At 39.4% G+C, this 19,304-nt stretch overlaps 1 protein-coding gene across 1 annotated transcript; it reads left to right on the top strand.

Annotated features, from left to right (window-relative positions):
• Positions 1-16,346: 16,346 nt before the first annotated feature.
• Positions 16,347-16,898, top strand: LOC109187900. Its single transcript, XM_019338297.1, has one exon. It carries the CDS (start codon positions 16,347-16,349, stop codon positions 16,896-16,898), a length of 552 nt encoding a protein of 183 aa, XP_019193842.1.
• Positions 16,899-19,304: the final 2,406 nt, after the last annotated feature.

Here is a 19,304-nt window from a genome sequence, read left to right as displayed (position 1 = left end):
TTTATAGCCGCTTTGCCGGGGACAGGATTCCAGCCGTTCGGCATGTCCTCCACGTAGCCACCACGTGTCATCCTCCCGAGTGCCCTGCCTGTCGATGTAGAGAGCCGCCACGTGCCCTTCATCAGCTCTCTCGCCAAAGGGCTCCCGCTCGGTGGTTAACATCATCGTTCGGGCAACTCCCGGTCGGACCCCGACCGGGTTCTTCACAAGGAGCCCGACCTGTTACCTGCAAAGACAAAGAGAAAAGGACAAAGGCTTCTCGGTCGTGGTGAAACTATGCCGGTCGGGATATTCCCTACCAATATATATATATATATATATATATATATATATATATATATATATATATATATATATATATATATATATACACACACACACACACACACACATTATAGTATATTATATATAATATAAGTGGAAATTGACATTATATTATTTATTAGAATTTTACTTTTTTATGTTGTTTTGCAAAAGAAATTTATTTATATTAGATGTGTAATAGGACTATGAAATTGTGTTAAATTTTTGAGATATTTATTTAAATAGATGACAAAGAAAATCTAATCCCAAGGTATTATTGGCAGATCAAATAATTTTCAAATAACAAATTATACGATTGGTAAGTACTTATTGCTAATAACATATATAGAAAGTTATAATCTTAATTAATTTTATAGCAAATCGAGTTCTAATTTTTTGGCCACCAAATTTGCAATATATTTTGTTACGCAATATAGATTACTCATTGGGTTTATGTAATGGTACGAGATTAGTCATTACAAGATTGTCCGAGCATGTTATTGAGGCTAAAATAATGACTGGTGACAATGTCGAGAGTTCAGTGTTGATACCAAGAATGTCATGACTCCATCGGATACAAGATTGTCTTTCAAATTTTAAAGGAGACAATTCCCATTAATATTGTCATATGCAATGACAATAAATAAAAGTCAAGGTCAGACACTATCTCATGTTGGGTTGCTCTTGAAGAAATCAGTGTTTGTACATGACCAATTGTATATTGTTGCATCTAGAGTTAGCAATCTTAAAGGTCTAAAGATTCTAATTTGTAATGAGCTTAACAAGAGTTGTACTTCAACAACTAATGTTGTGTACCATGAAGTTTTCAATAATTTGTAAATAAAATACCAATTTACAATTTAATCATTTCTTTATGTGTAAATTGCAATATACTTGAATCAGTGTTTAACATGTAATATGTGCATTTTATTACATAACATATTGAACAATTATTTAATTTAGTACAATAACAACATATAAAATTAAAATATAATTTATTGACCGTGTATCGCACGGGTACCTTTGCAGTTCAAAAACCCAGATCTGTACTCAGATCCGACATGCATGGGTTAATTCTTGCCTATAAGAAATACAGGACATAAATATAAAAATGAATTTCAACAAACTTTAGGATTTCGTAGAAATGGAGTTGAAAGATGAATCCCATAATCGAAATTATTTTGAAACACCTTGAATCGCCCAGAAATTTCTCCTTAAACCTATATGAACAACGATCGGTGTTCAAAATCGAAGAAATGGAATATCAATTTCTTGCGCGAGAGAGCTTCGGATAGCACTTCTCCGATCCGACCAATAAATGTGTCTGAGAAGTCAACTTGCTTGCAAGTAGAAATGTAGAAGAATGAGAGCAAAGGTGGCATGGTTTCTAGAATCGCAGTCCAACTCTTTCTAACCACAATATATGTATGTATTATATGTAATATATAATATATAATATTATACTCCGTATACTTTATGTATATATATAGTTACCCAACTTCGAAATATGATAAAAAAAAATTATATATATATAGTTAAATTATATGTATACATAGTATTTATTTACATTAGGTTCAACGAATGTAGTTTCAAATAATAAATTAATAAATTATATAATAAACATTCAATTGTTTAATTATGTACTTAAAATCCTTATAACATTATATTTTATAAGTTATATTGTATACAAAATTAAGTTCGTTCTAATATTTATTGAAATCATGTAATTAGATACATTACTAATGTTGTATATCATGATGTTTTCAATAATTTGTAATTTTGATAAGTTTTCTTTTTTTAATACCATAACATTAATTACAACTATTTGTAATATACCATTTACATATTATTTTTGTTGAATTCTCATACATATTTCATTTATATGTTATAAATTATAACCGCATTATTTCACACAATTTGTAACATAACATACATACAATTAATACTTTTTAATTTACATACCGTGCAGCGCACGGGTCAAATACTAGTTTGTCTTATATGACCCAACACAAATTAGAAAGCCTACCCTAAATAGTAATATCTATATTTGTGATATGGATATATATAAAATATGACCTTTCAGCCAACCAATCCTACCCTTCGTTCATTCCGTCCGCCTCTTTCTCTCTCGGCTAAGCACCCTTGAAGGCACGCTTGGCTTCTCTCCCCCTCTTGTGACGCCATCCAGCATCAACTCCATCTTTTCCCTTCTTCCCCTTCGGTGTTCCGGCGTGGACAGAGCAGCGTGGTGGCGGAGTCCGGTGCTCATCGTCGGCAAGTAGAGCAGCGCGGTGGTGGTGGTCCAACGACAAGCAGCCTCCCTTTTCCCTCGCCCCTCTCGATCAGTGCAGCTCCGGCGAGACGGCGTCGTGATGTGGCGTCAATAGGACAAAGCCGCGAGCTTGGCGTGCTCTGTTTTCAGCGAGCTCCTCTTCCGGCGGCGGTAGTTCGGGAGCTGATGGCGGTGGTGATGCGTGACGACGGAGCCTGGCAGTGGCGTCCTTCCCTTCTTCCGGTAGCGCGTGGGCTCGGGGTGTCGTGATGCAGCTCGGACGTCGAGGTGCCGGCGGCTGGTGAACCTACCCGTCGCACCACCCGCGGCTTAGGCAGCTTGAAGAAGACGAAGAAGGAGGGAAGGTGAGTTGTGTTCTTGCTTTTGTTGTTTAGCTTAGCCTTAATTAGTTTTGTGTTGATTAGATTTACTAAGTGAGTTCTTAGCTTGGTTGGTTAGGCGTGTGGTTAAGCTAAGTGGTTAATGGTTAACTAGGGTTCAATTCCCAGGTTGGTTGAAGTAATTAAGCTTATAAGTGTTAGCTTTTATTTTATAGCTTTAGCTTGACCTTAGTTATTAGTGTATTAATGTCTCAATTTGTTTTTAAAGTGAAGCCTAGTTTAGTTGGTAAAGGGGTGTATTTAATCCTAAGATAGGCTAGGGTTCAAATCCCCTTAGAGTCTATTAATGTTTTAATAGCTTGTTTTAGGGAGTATACGATAGCTTGTTTTAGGGAGTATACGATGAGGGAAGGGATCAGTGGCGCTTGCCGTGCGGTTGTGCGAGTGGACTCACATTAAGCATTACATTGGCGCACTTTATGTACACAACAGACGCACATTAAACACACAAACAAAATACATTCAGAACACAAACTCACGCACCATAAGCACAAAAACACACGCATTCAGAACACAAACTCACGCACCTTAAGCACAAAAACACACGCACCTTAAGTTTTAACAACAACTCACATTAAGTAAATTCACGCACATTAAGCACAAGACTCATGCACATTAAGCACAAGACTCATGCACATTAAGCACAAAACTCATGCACTTTAAAGTTTCAACAACTCATATTAAGTACACACTCACGCATATTAAGCACACAACTCACGCACCTTAGGCACAAGACTCACGCACCTTAAGTACAAAACTCACGCACATTATGCACTACACACTCACACACCTTAAGCACAAATCGCATGCACCTTAAGCACAAGACTCACTCACATTAAGTACAAAACTCACGCACATTAATCACCGGCACAACCACACGAGAAACATTCTCCGGCACTGGAACTTAAACATACATACATATATATATATATATATATATATATATATATATATATATATATATATATATATATATTATTAAATAATAAATTTAGGCAGCTGGCAGTAAGGCCTCAAACAGTCAAACTTAATTCGTCTTCACATTTCGCATCGCTACGAAAGAACGAAACCCTCAGCCGACTGCCGACAGATGACGACGAGAGTCTCCTCTCCAGTCTCTGCCTCCACCCTTGCCGACGATGAAGCTGCCCAACCTCTGCCTCTGCCCTTGCCGACAATGGCGAAGCTGTCCGGCACTCCGGCCTCCGCCTCAGCCTCGAAGGCCGAAACAGGCATAAGAAATTAAGAATTCCTGTTTCCTTTTTTTCTCTTTAGCAAAATTAGCACAAAAATTCGAGCTCAAGATCAAGCTCGAACCCGAGCTCAAGATCGAGCTCGAACAATCGAGCGCACGAGCCGAGCTCGAGCAGAGCCTCCCTTAACAAGCTCAAGCTCGAGCTCGAACTCGGCTCGGTTCGTTTACACCCCTAGTAGGACCAAGGGTATATTCCAGTTGTGGAGAACAAGGTCATTTCAGAAACCAATGTCCTAAACCACCCAGGCAACAAAGATTTGATAACACAACCTCTGGGTCTGAAGGACATATAGTGGTTATGACAGATGAGGAGTTAGCAGCGTTCAATCAACTGAAGGTGTCTTTTTCTATGCAGTCTCCATCCCAATATCCATCCAATCAATTGTCTTCTTCTGCAACCTTTGTCCAAACAGATAATCATGTTGCATGTGTGTCTTCTTCATCTACACAGTGGGTAGGTATGTCAATTGTACCCATACCCGACGGGAAAACCAACTCCCTGCCCCGACGGGGACGGGGATGTGCACAAAATTAGAGGAATGGAGACGGGGGTTGGGGTGAATATTTTATTCCCCAGCGAAGACAGGGTGAGGATGGGGACTACTCTCCCCGCCCCACCCCGTCCCCGTGTATAAATAAATAAATAAATATATATATATATATATATATATATATATATATATATATATATATATATATATATATATATATATATATATATATATATATATATATAATTTTAAAAATATTTTAGCCATTGATCTTTTCTTGGGATAGTAAAGTACAGGCTGTAAAGATGAATCCCTTTCTTTTAGTTTCTTCTATTTTCATTTCAACATTCACTCAACTCTGATCTAGGCTCCACTCTCCAATACCCATCTCACTTTTTGAAAATCATAGGATTTATATTAGATAAGGTCTGAAACTAACACATTACAAATTATAAGAGGAGGGTTTAAGAGCCACTTTGAGCAATCAGACATAGAAACAGACCGACTAGCTAACAAGTGTGCAGCCAAAGTTTTTACATCGTTTAACACAACATGAAATGAAGAACCACCCCTGGATGAATTAATGCCTTGAACCACTTGGAGTGAGTTTGTCTTAATCTGCACCTTATCGAAATTATGTTGTTTGAGCCAACTAAGAGATTCCCTAATGGCTACTGCCTCGGTCTCCCTGGAGTTAAAGTTGCCCCGCCATTGAGAGCCATAAGCAGCTACAAATAATCCATGATCGTCCGTAAGAACGCATCCGAAGCCCATGCAACCTCTATGAATATCAATGGTTACATCAACGTTTAGCTTCAAAAAGCCTGGTTTGGGTTTTGTCCAGTGAGTGTCTCCATGTTGAACGCCGTGTACGCCCAGTTGCTGCTCGATATTAGCCTCTATCCAGTCCCTGTAGAAGTCCTGAGCTTTTCTGACTGTAATCGCTGCCGAGTAGATGGCATGCTCATTGAAAATTTGATGGGAAGAGGGGTTTGAGACAAGGGGATCCCATATCCCCAATGTTGTTCACTTTGTGCATGGAGTATTTTTCAAGAATGCTGAAAGTCAAGACGGGTGATCTGATGTTCAACTTCCACCCGAGATGTGCTAACATCCGCATTAGCCACTTGGCTTTTGGGGATGATCTTATGTTTTTTTGTAGGGGTGACGCAAGCTCGATGGGGATCATGATGAGTGTTCTTAATGAATTAGAAGAGGCTTCAGGACTAGCAATCAGTGCTACAAAGTCCAAACTTTTCTGCGCAGGGGTACGTGATGATTTAAGTTTCACACCTATCCCAGTTGGCACCCTTCCAGCCTGGTACCTTGGGATCCCATTAGATACCAAAAAACTTAAGGTGTCTAACAACGGACCCCTTTTTGATTCCATTAACAAATATATTTTTGCTTGGAAAGGGTTATTGTTGTCTTATGCAGGCATGGTTGCAAAAATCGCGCCTAGGCGCTAGGCGGCCGCGAGGAAGGCCGGATCGACCTCCTCCGCGGCGGGCCGGCTAGGCGGCCCGATTAATTGGCGCCTAGGCATTAGGCGGCCACCGGCCGCCGTGAGGAAGGCTGGAATCGGCCTTTTCCGAAGCCGGCCGACTAGGCGGCCGCCAAGACCGCCTTGCCGGCCGGTTTGTCTGTTAAATTTTTTTTTTTTTTTTTTTTTTTTTTTTTTTGCGTTTTAAAGTGTTAAAAATTTGAGAAGGCAAAACTTTTGACTCGGTTGTCCATTTTGGACAAAAAAAAAAATTTCAAATCGAAGGTGGTTTGGCCCTGTAATTTCTCCAAAAAATGCTTCTTTTGTCCTTAATTTTATGTATTTAGATGGTTTCAACAACATTCAAAACGATTTTACAACCACTTATGTAAATAATTTGTAAGAAAAAACAAGAGGAACCTTATGCTTTATTAGTGAATTTCATAATTTTTAATTTTAATTTTTTTTTAAAATAAAAAAAAATTAAAAAAAATTCCCGTCCTAGGCGCCCCCTCGGCGCCTACGAGGCGCCTAACATGTTTTGCAACATTGTATGCAGGTAAGCTGGAACTTATATCAAAGGTGATCCAAGGAGTATTGGCATACTGGATGCAAGAGTTTCCACTGCCACCCACAGTCATTGAACACATAATATCATTATGTTGAAAATTCTTGTGGGGTGGTAAGAGGGCTCTTGTAGCATGGGACGTAATATGTAAGCCCAAGGAGGGGGGTAGACTTGGCCTGCGCAACCTGAAATAGTGGAATAATGCCTTCCTGACTAAAACTATCTTGAACATTCACAATCGCAATGAAACTTTATGGATCTGTTGGATCCATGATTTCCACTTATGGGACGTGGACTTCTGGATATGGAAGTCGGGAAGGAATGAGTCAACCCTCATGCGCCGCTTGACAAAGGTTAGAGACTCCCTCGTACACAATTTTGGGAGTACTACGGGATGCATTACCAAGTTGACCTCGTGGAATGGACCGAAGGGCTTGAACAATTCGGCTGTGTATGAAGCAATCATCTCTCACAACCCTAGTAATTTTGCAATGAGGTTCATTTGGAAGAGATTTATCCCGTCGAAGTTTGCTTTTACTACATGGTTATGCATGCATGGAAGACTTCTCCTAAAGAACGCCATCAACTTCATTGATATTGACAAGAGGTGTTCTTTATTTGGAGTAGCCCCGGAGAATATCAACCACTTGTTCTTCACTTGCTCATTCTCTAAACAGGTGTGGAAAAATGTAAGAAAAAGGGTTGGCATTACAAGGAACACGTTTTCGATTAAGGGATCAATCAAATGGCACCATAGAGATTCGCGAGGAACCCGTCCCCGGTCAAAAATGTGTGCACTTGTAATCATGGCTTCGATCTTTCATTTATGGAGGACAAGAAATGCTCTGTACTTTGATAATGTGGCTACAGATGTTAACCATACATCCACCACCATCCTTAAGAATGTCTACCAAGTGATGTACAAGTTGTATTCAAATATGGGGTAGATATGAAGGTGGATTCACGGTTTGACTGCCTTTTGATGGTGTTGCTGTGCGTACGTGAGAATAGCGGTTTGGCCCTCTAATTTCTCCAAAAAATGCTTCTTTTGCTCTTAATTTTAATTTTTTTATGTATTTAGATGGTTTCAACAATATTCAAAACGATTTTACAACCACTTATGAAAAAATTTGTAAGAAAAAACTAGAGGAACTTTATGTTTTATTAGAGAATTTTAGAATTTCTAATTTTATTTAAAAAAAAAAAAAAAAAAAAAAAAAAAAAAAAAAAGAAATCGGCGCCTAGGCGCTAGGCGTCCCCTCGGCGCCTAGGAGACGCCTAACGTGTTTTGCAACCTTGTATGCAAATAAGATGGAACGTATATCAAAGGTGATCTAAAGGGTAGGGGCATACTGGATGCAAGAGTTCCCACTGCCACCCACAGTCATTGAACACATAATATCATTATGTCGAAAATTCTTGTGGGCTGGTAAGAGGGCTCTTGTTGCAAGGGACGTGATATGTAAGCCCAAGGAGGAGGGCGGACTTAGCCTGCGCAACCTGAAATAGTGGATAAATACCTACCTAACTAAAACTATCTAGAACATTCACACCCGCAATGAAACTTTATGGATCCGTTGGATCCATGATTTTTACTATTGGGATGTGAACTTCTGAATATGGAAGCCTGGAAGGAATGAGTCAACCCTCATGCGCCGCTTGAAAAAAGGTTAGAGACTCCCTCGTACACAATTTTGGGAGTACTACGGGATGCATTACCAAGTTGACCTCGTGGAATGAACCGAAGGGGTTGAACACTTCGGCTGTGTATGAAGCAATCCGCCCCCAAAGCCCAAAAAATTTTTCCATGAGGTTCATTTGGAAGAGATTTATCCCGCCGAATTTTGCTTTTACTACATGGTTATGCATGAATGGAAGACTTCTCATATAGAATGCCATCAACTTCATTGATATTGACAAGAGGTGTTCTTTTTGTCGAGTAGCCCCGGAGAATATCAACCACTTGTTCTTCACTTGCTCATTCTCTCAACAGGTGTGGGAAAATGTAAGAAAAAGGGTTGGCATTACAAGGAAGACGTTTTTGATAAATGGAGCAATCAAATGGCACCATAGAGATTCGCGAGGAACCCATCCTCGGTCAAAAATGTGTGCACTTGTAATCATGGCTTCGGTCTTTCATTTATGGAGGACGAGAAATGCTCTCTACTTTGATAATGTAGCTGCAGATGTTAACCGTACATCCACCACCATCCTAAATAATTTCTACCAAGTGATGTAAAAATTGTATCCAAATATGGGGTAGATATGATGGTGGATTCACTGCTTCACTGCCTTTTGACGGTGTTGCTGTGCGTACGTGAGAATATCGGTTTGCCCCTCTAATTTCTCAAAAAAATGCTTCTTTTGCTCTTAATTTTAATTTTTTTTTATGTATTTAGATGATTTCAACAATATTCAAAACGATTATACAACCACTTATATAAATAATTTGTAAGAAAAAAACTAGAAGAACCTTATGTTTTATTAGTGAATTTTACAATTTTAAATTTTTTAACAAAATATAAAAATTTTAAAAACAAAAAAATAAATCGGCGCCTAGGCGCTAGTCATCCCCTCGGCGCCTAGGAGGCGCCTAACGTGTTTTGCAACCCTGTATGCAGGAGAGCTGGAACGAATATCAAAGGTGATCCAAAGAGTAGTGGCATACTGGATGCAAGAGTCCCCACTGCCACCCACAGTCATTGGACACATAATATCATTATGTCAAAAATTCTTGTGGGGTGGTAAAAGAGTTCTTGTAGCATGGGACGTAATATGTAAGCCAAGGAGGAGGGTGAACATGGCCTGCTCAACCTGAAATAGTGGAATAATGCCTTCCTGACTAAAACTATCTGGAACATTCACAACCGCAATTTAGAAACTTTATGGATCCGTAAGATCCATGATTTTTACTTATAAGACGTGGACTTCTGGATATGGAAGCCGGGAAGGAATGAGTCAGCCCTCATGCGCAGCTTGACAAAGGTTTGAGACTCCCTTGTACACAATTTTGGGAGCAGTCAAATGGCACCATTGAGATTCGCGAGGAACCCGTCCTCGGTAAAAAATGTGTGCACTTGCGATCATGGCTTCGGTCTTTCATTTATGGAGGACGAGAAATGCTCTCTACTTTGATAATGTGGCTGCAGATGTTAATCGTACGTCCACCACCATCCTTAAGAATGTCTACCAAGTGATATACAAGTTGTATCCAAATATGGGATAGATATGAAGGTGGATTCACGGCTTTACTGCCTTTGGACGGTGTTGCTGTGCGTACGTGAGAATAGCGGTTTGTCCCTCTAATTTCACCAAAAAATACTTCTTATTCTCTTAATTTTAATTTTATATGTATTTAGAGGGTTTAAACAATATTCAAAATGATTTTACAACCACTTATGAAAATAATTTTTAACAAAAAATTAGAGAAACCTTATGTTTTATTAGTGAATTTCACAATTTTAATTTTCATTTTTTTAAATTAAAGAAATTAAAAAATTAATAATTAAATCGGCGCCGAGGCGCTAGGCGCCTAACGTGTTTTGCAACGTTGTATGTAGGTCAGCTGGAACTTATATCAATGGTGATCCAAGGAGTATTGGCATACTGGATGCAAGAGTTCCCACTGCCACCCACAATCAATGAACACATAATATCATTATGTCGAAAATTCTTGGGGGGTGGTAAGTGGGCTCTTGTAGCTTGGGACATAATATGTAAGACCAAGGAGGAGGGTGGACTTGGCCTGCGCAACTTGAAACAGTGGAATAATGCCTTCCTGACTAAAACTATCTGGTACATTCACAACCGCAATGAAACTTTATGGATCTGTTGGATCCATGATTTCTACTTACGGGACGTTGACTTCTGGATATGGAAGCCGGGAAGGAATGAGTAAGCCATCATGCGCTGCTAGACAAAGGTTAAAGACTCCCTTGGACACAATTTTTGGAGTACTACGGGATGCATTACAAAGTTGACCTTGTGGAATGGATCGAAGAGCTTGAACACTTCGGCTTTGTATGAAGCAATCCGCCCCCAAAGCCCTAGAAATTTTGCCATGAGGTTCATTTGCAAGAGATTTATCCCGCTGAAGTTTGGTTTTACACTTTTACTACATGGTGATGCTTACATGGAAGACTTCTCATAAAGAACGCCATCAACTTCATTGATATTGACAAGATGTGTTCTTTATGTGGACTAGCCTCGGAGAATATCACCCACTTGTTCTTCACTTGCTCATTCCCTAAAGAGGTGTGGGAAAATGTAAGAAAAAGGGTTGGCATTACAAGGAACACATTTTTGATAAAAGGAGCAATCAAATGGCACCATAGAGATTCGCGAGGAACCCGTCCTCGGTCAAAAATGTGTGCACTTGCAATCATGGCTTCGGTCTTTCATTTATGGAGGACGAGAAATGCTCTCTACTTTGATAATGTGGCTGCAGATGTTAATCATATATCCACCACCATCCTCAAGAATGTCTACCAAGTGATGTACAAGTTATATCCAAATAATGTGTAGATATGAAGATGGATTCACGGCTTCACTGCCTTTAGACGGTGTTGCTATGCGTACGTGAGAATAGCGGTTTGGCCCTCAAATTTCTCCAAAAAATGCTTCTTTTTTGCTCTTAATTTTAATTTTTTTTTTTATGTATTTAGATGGTTTCAACAATATTCAAAAAAATTTTACAACCACTTATGAAAATAATTTGTAAGAAAAAAACTAGAGGAACCTTATGTTTTATTAGTGAATTTCTCTATTTTAAATTTTAATTTAAAAAAAAAATAAAAAATAAATAAATAAATCCGATCCTAAGCACGCCCTCGGCACCTAACGTGTTTTACAACCTTGTATGCAGGTAAGCTGGAATTTATATCAAATCTGATCCAAGGAGTAGTATCATACTGGTTGCAAGAGTTCCCACTGCCACCCACAGTCATTGAACACATAATATCATTATGTCGACTATTCTTGTGGGGTGGTCGGAGGGCTCTTGTAGAATGGGATGTAATATGTAAACCCAAGGAGGAGGGTGGACTTGGCCTGTGCAACCTGAAACAGTGGAATAATGACTTCCTAACTAAAACTATCTGGAACATTCACAACCGCAATCAAACTTTATGGATCCGTTGGATCCATGATTTCTACTTACGGGACATGGACTTCTGGATATGGAAGCCGAGAAGGAATAAGTCAGCCCTAATGCGCAGCTTGACAAAGGTTAGAGACTCCTTTGTACACAATTTTGGGAGTATTACGGGATACATTACCAAGTTGACATCGTGGACTCCTTCACAACCCTGTTATTTTGCCACGAGGTTCATTTTGAAGAGATTTATCCCGCCGAAGTTTTCTTTTACTACATGGTTATGCTCACATAGAACACTTATCATAAAGAACGCCATCGACTTAATTGATATTGACAAGATGTGTTCTTTATGTGGACTAGCCCCGGAGAATATCAACCACTTGTTCTTCTCTTGCTCATTCTCTACACAGGAGTGGGAAAATGTAAGAAAAAGGGTTGGCATTACAAGGAACATGTTTTCGAGAAAGGGAACAATCAAATGGCACCATAGAGATTCGCAAGGAACCCGTCCTCGGTCAAAAATGTGTGCACTTGCAATCATTACTTCGATATTTCATTTATGGAGGACGAGAAATGCTCTCTACTTTGATAATGTGGTTGCAGATGTTAACCGTACATCCACCACCATCCTTAAGAATGTCTACCAAGTGATGTACAAGTTGTATCCAAATATGGGGGTAGATATGAAGGTGGATTCACGACTTCACCACCTTTAGACGATGTTCCTGTGCGTACGTGAGAATAATGGTTTGACCCTCTTATTTCACCAAAAAATGCTTCGCTTGCTCTTAATTTTAATTTTTTTTTATGTATTTAGATGGTTTAAACAATATTCAAAACGATTTTCATCCACTTATGTAAATAATTTGTTAGAAAAAACTAGCGCAACCTTAGGTTTTATTAGTGAATTTCACAGTTTTTAATTTTAATTTTTTTTTTTAAAAAAAGTAAAAAAAAAAATAAAACAAATTCAAAATAAATAAATAAATCTGCGCCCTAGGCGCAAGGCACCCCCTGGACGCATAGGAGGCGCCTAAATTGTTTTGCAACCTTATATGCAGGCAAGCTGAAACTTATATCAAAGGTAATCCAAGTAGTAGTGACATACTAGATGCAAGAGTTCCCACTGCCACCCATAGTCATTGAATACATTATATCATTATGTCAAAAATTCTTGTGGGGTGGTAAGAGGGCTCTAGTAGGAAGGGACGTAATATGTAAGCCGAAGGATGAGGGAGGACTTGGCCTGCACAACCTGAAACAGTGGAATAATGCCTTCCTGACTAACACTATTTTGAACATTCACAAACGCAATGAAACATTATGGATCCGTTAGATCCATGATTTCTACTTACGGGACTTGGACTTCGAGATGTGGAAGCCAGGAAGGAATGAGTCAGCCCTCATGCGCAGCTTGACAAAGGTTAGAGACTCTCTTGTACACAATTTTGGGAGTACTACGGGATGCATTACCAAGTTGACCTCGTGGAATGGACCGAAGGGCTTGTACACTTCGGCTGTGTATGAAGCAATCCACCCCCAAAGCCCTAGAAATTTTGCCATGAGGTTCATTTGGAAGAGATTTATCCCGCTGAAGTTTGCTTTTATTACATGGTTATGCTTGCATGGAAGACTTCTCATAAAGAACACCATCAACTTCATTGATATTGATAAGATGTGTTCTTTATGTGGATTAGCCCCAGAGAATATCAACCACTTGTTCTTCACTTGCTCATTCTCTAAACAAGTGTGGAAAAATGTAAGAAAAACCTTTGGCATTACAATGAACACGTTTCGAGAAAGAGAGCAATCAAATATCACCATAGAGATTCTCGAGGAATCCGTCCTAGGTCAAAAATGTGTGCACTTGCAACCATGGCTTCGGTCTTTCATTTATGGAGGACGAGAAATGTTCTCTACTTTATTAATGTGGCTGCAGATGTTAACCGTATATCAACCATCAAGTCTACGAAGTGATGTACAGGTTGTATCCAAATATGGGGTAGATATGAAGGTGGATTCACGGCTTCACTACCTTTTGACTGTGTTGTTGTGCGTACATGAGAATAGCGGTTTGGCCCTCTAATTTCACCAAAAAAATTCTTCGTTTGCTCTTAATTTTAATTTTATTTTTTTGTATTTTGATGGTTTCAACTATATTCAAAACGATTTTACAACCACTAATGTAAATAATTTGTAATAAAAAACTAAAGGAACCTTATGTTTTACTAGTTTATTTCACAATTATTAATTTTTTATTTCTGTTAAAAAACAATAAAAATAATAAAAAAAATTAAAAATAAATACATAAATCGGTGCCTAGGAGGCGCCTAACTTGTTTTGCAACCTTGTATGCAGGGAAACTGGAACGTATATCAAAGGTGATCCAAGGAGTAGTGGCATACTGGATGCAAGAGTTCCCACTGCCACCCACAGTTATTGAACACATAATACCATTATGTCGAAAATTCTTGTGGGGTGGTTAGAGGGTCCTTGTAGCATGGGACGTAATATGTAAGCCCAAGGAGGAGGGTGGACTTGGCATGCACAACATGAGATAGTGGAATAATGCCTTCCTGGCTAAAACTATCTGGAACATTCACAAACGCAATGAAACTTTATGGATCAGTTTGATCCATGATTTCTACAAACGCAACCACTTATGTAAATAATTTGTATAAAAAAACGAAAGGAACCTTATGTTTTACTAGTGAATTTCACAATTTTTAATTCTTAATTTTTTAAAAAAAATTAAAAAAAATTAAAAATAAATACATAAATCGGCGCCTAACTTGTTTTGCAACCTTGTATGCATGGAAACTGGAACTTATATCAAAGGTGATCCAAAGAGCAGTGGCATACTGGAAGCAAGAGTTCCCATTGCCACCCACAGTCATTGAACACATAATATCATTATGTTGAAAATTCTTGTAGGGTGGTAAGAGTGCTATTGTAGCATGAGACGTAATATGTAAGCCCAAGGAGGAGGGTGGACTTGGCCTGCACAACCTGAAACAGTGGAATAATGCCTTCCTGACTAAAACAATCTGGAACATTCACAAACGCAATGAAACTTTATGGATCCGTAGGATCCATGATTTCTACTAACGAGACGTGGACTTCTGGATATGGAATCCGGGATCGAATGAGTCAGCCCTCATGCGCAGCTTGATAAACGTTAGAGACTCCCTTGTACACAATTTTTGGAATACTACGGGATGCATTACCAAGTTGACCTTGTGGAATGGATCGAAGGGCTTGAACACTTCAGCTGTGTATGAAGCAATCCGACCCCAAATCCCTAATAATTTTGTTATGAGGTTCATTTGGAAGAGATTTATCCCGCCGAAGTTTGCTTTTACTACATGGTTATGCTTGCATGGAAGACATCTCATAAAGAACGCCATCAACTTCATTGAAATTGACAAGAAGTGTTCTTTATGTGGAGTAGCCCCGGAGAATATCAACCACTTATTCATCACTTGCTCATTCTCTAAACAGGTGTGGGAAAATCTATGAAAATGGGTTGACATTACAAGGAACACGTTTTCGATAAAGGGAGCAATCAAATGGCACCATAAAGATTCGCGAGGAACCCGTCCTCGGTCAAAAATGTGTGCACTTGCAATCATGGCTTCGGTTTTTCATTTATGGTGGACGAGAAATGCTCTCTACTTTGATAATGTGGCTGCAGATGTTAATCATACATCTACCACCATCCTAAAAAATGTCTACCAAGTGATGTATAAGTTGTAACCAAATATGGTGTAGATATGAAGATGGATTCATGGCTTCACTGCCTTTAGACGGTGTTGCTATGCGTACGTGATAATAGCGGTTTGGTCCTTTAATTTCGCCAAAAAAAATGCTTCTTTTGCTCTTAATTTTAATTTTTTATGTATTCAGATGGTTTCAACAATATTCAAAACGATTTTACAACCACTTATGTAAATAATTTGTAAGAAAAAACTAGAGGAACCGTATGTTTTATTAGTGAATTTCACAATTTTAAATTTAATTTTTTTTTTAAAATTAAAAAATTAAAAAATAAATAAATAAATTGGCTCCAAGGCTCGTCCTCGGCGCCTAACCAGTTTTGCAACCTTGTATGCAGGGAAGCTTGAACTTATATCAAATGTGATCCTAGGAGAAGTAGCATACTGGATTGAAGATTTCCCACTGCCACCCACAGTCATTGAACACATAATATCATTATATCAAAAATTCTTGTGGAGTGGTAAGAGGGCTCTTGTAGCATTGGAAGTAATATGTAAACCCGAGGAGGAGGGAGGACTTGGCCTGCGCAACCTGAAACAGTGGAATAATGCCTTCTGACTAAAACTATCTGGAACATTCACAACCGCAATGAAACTTTATGGATCTTGGATATGGAGGCCAGGAAGGAATGAGTCAGCCCTCATGCGTGGCTTGACAAAGGTTAGAGACTCACTTGTACATAATTTTGGGAGTACTACGGGATGCATTACCAAGTTGACCTCGTGGAATGGACAGAAGGGCTTGAACACTTCGGCGTGTATGAAGCAATCCGCCCTCACAATCCTAGTAATTTTGCCATGAGGTTCATTTGGAAGAGATTTATCCCGCTGAAGTTTGCTTTTACTACATGGTTATGCTTGCATGGAAGACTTCCTATAAAGAACGCCATCAACTTCATTGATATTGACAAGAAGTGTTCTTTATGTGAAGTAGCCATGGAGAATATCAACCACTTATTCTTCACTTGCACATTCTCTAAACAGGTGTGGGAAAATCTAAGTAAATGGGTTGGCATTACAAGGAACACGTTTTTGATAAACGGAGCAATCAAACGGAACCATAGAGATTCGCGAGGAACCCGTCCTCGGTCAAAAATGTGTGTACTTGCAATCATGGCTTCGGTCTTTCATTTATGGAGGACGAGAAATGCTCTCTACTATGATAATGTAGCTGCAGATGTTAACCGTACATCCACCACCATCCTTAAGAATGTATACCAAGTGATGTACAAGTTTTATCCAAATATGGGGTAGATATGAAGGTAGATTCACGGCTTCACTGCCTTTAGACGATGTTCCTGTGCGTACGTGAGAATAGCAGTTTGGCCCTCTAATTTCACCAAAAAAATGCTTCGTTTGCTCTTAAGTTTAGTTTTTTATGTATGTAGATGGTTTCAACAATATTCAAAACTATTTTGCAACCACTTATATAAATAATTTGTAATAAAAAACCTTGAGGAACCATATGTTTTATTAGTGAATTTCACAGTTTTTAATTTTTATTTTTTTAAATAAAAAATAAATAAATAAATTTAAAAACAAATAAATAAATCGGCGCTAGGCACCCCTTGGGCGCCTAGGAGGCGGCTAACATGTTTTGCAACCTTGTATGCAGGTAAGCTAAAACTTATATTAAAGGTGATCAAAGGTGTAGTGGCATACTGGATGCAAGAGTTCCTACTGCCACCCATAGTCATTGAACACATTATATCATTATGTCGAAAATTCTTGTGGGGTGGTAAGAGGGCTCTTGTAGCAAGGGATGTAATTTGTAAGCTCAAGGAGGAGGGTGGACATGGCTTGCACAACCTGATACAGTGGAATAATGTCTTCCTGACTAAAACTATTTGAACATTCACAAACGCAATGAAAATTTATCCATGATTTCTACTTATGGGACGTGGACTTCTGGATATGGAAGCCAGGAATGAACGAGTCAGCCCTCATGCGCATCTTGACAAAGGTTAAAGACTCCCTTGTACACAACTTTGGGAGTACTACGGGATGCATTACCAAGTTGACCTCGTGGAAAGGACCGAAGGGCATGAACACTTCGGTTGTGTATGAAGCAATCCGCCCCCAAAGCCCTAGAAATTTTGCCATGTGGTTCATTTGGAAGAGATTTATCCCGCTGAAGTTTGCTTTTACTACATGGTTATGCTTGCATGGAAGACTTCAAGGAGTAGTGGCATACTGGATGCAAGAGTTCCCCCTGCAACCCATGATGTCCAAACCCAGCTCCTTTCTTCACAATAAAGCCAGCCCACCACTTAGACCAATAGGATCCCCTGTGAATAGGCACTCAAATCCTAGGATTTAATAGATTCCATTCTCGCAGCACATAATTTAGTTTCCATAAGAAAAATAAGGTTTGGCCTCTTTGAGTGGACCATGTCCACCGGAACCTGAATCGTCGCAGGGTTGCCAAGCCCTCGACAATTCCGAGATATAAGACTCATTTGTTTAGGCGGGCCTGTGAAGCATGACCCGCCTCTAGCAAGTTTTTTGAGAAAGCTGAACCGTCAGAAACACTATCCATCTAGATGCCTTGAGATTCTCCAATCCTACTCGAATCAATTCTTTTTCTCTTTTGGACTTGGTCTTTAGGAATTTGGTCATGAATTCCAAGCCCAAATTGAACAGGATTGCAAGGTTGGGTTGACTGAATTTGAATGGCCCAAATAGATTGCACATCTGGCTGGGTGGGTTGAGGGGTTTAAGGTCCTTGTCCATTGGTAGGTTGCATTCCCCCTCTCATTAAATGCTCATTTAAGACCTTGTCCATCTTCCTGGCATCTATAGTTCCATGCGCATTAATTCCCACCTCTTTGCCTCTGGTGGTTCCAATTATGCTCTGAGAAGAAGTGAATGTGTCACCCATCAGCTGATCACTGTCGACTGCCTCTGCACATTAGCTGTTTGAGGATTACCCGCTGGGTAAAAACCATGCAAACTCTTGTCCACTGGGTACCTCGTACTTAGGGCCTCTCGCCTGATGGTGATCTGGGTTGACGTTCCCGATCAGACTGTTCTCTGGCGTGGTGCTCCGATCAGGGCACTGAGAGAGGAGCCACATGTTCGCTTAAGGATTTTGACGTTTGCTAACTACTCTAAGCTCTGGACCATACATTCTAGTGACCTCTTTTTTGATGGAATCGAAATCCTTTAGGCAAAACTTCTCGCTATGTCCAATTAAACCACAAATGAAACAGAAGGTGGGAAGTCTTTCATACTTGCACTCCAAGCTTAGAACTTTTCCGGCAGCACACCTTATCTTGATACGTTTACTAGAGGCCTTGTAATATCCATGCAAACTCTCAACTTGATAACTCAATCCAGGTCCCGTCAAGTTCTCGAAGTCGGCCTTGACGAAGTCACCCAACTGTGAAGCTATGAACTCCGCCATTTTGAGGTTGATCAGTCTTATAGGAATTTTATGTATTTGAAACCAAAACTCTACCTTGGATAGGTCAGCGTCAAACGGGGATTCATTCTCCTGAAGCTGATACAGAATGCGAAGATGCTGCTCGAAAGACCAGGGTCCGTCCACTCGAACCCTACGTATGTCCTTTTCGTGAAAGAACTGGAAAATGAAAAGGTTATTTTTAAAGGTTATTTGAAATCTCCTTCAAGAAGTTGAATTCACTACTTTATCTGTCA

Source organism: Ipomoea nil, unplaced genomic scaffold, assembly GCF_001879475.1.
Source record: "Ipomoea nil cultivar Tokyo-kokei standard unplaced genomic scaffold, Asagao_1.1 scaffold0191, whole genome shotgun sequence".
NCBI classification, from domain to species: Eukaryota; Viridiplantae; Streptophyta; class Magnoliopsida; order Solanales; family Convolvulaceae; genus Ipomoea; species Ipomoea nil.
This window is presented reverse-complemented; position numbering and strand designations above follow the sequence as displayed.

What these genes read in the sequence shown, in the direction of transcription:
- LOC109187900 (XM_019338297.1), top strand. Translation starts at nt 16,347, where the DNA reads ATGCATTACCAAGTTGACCTCGTGGAATGGACAGAAGGGCTTGAACAC.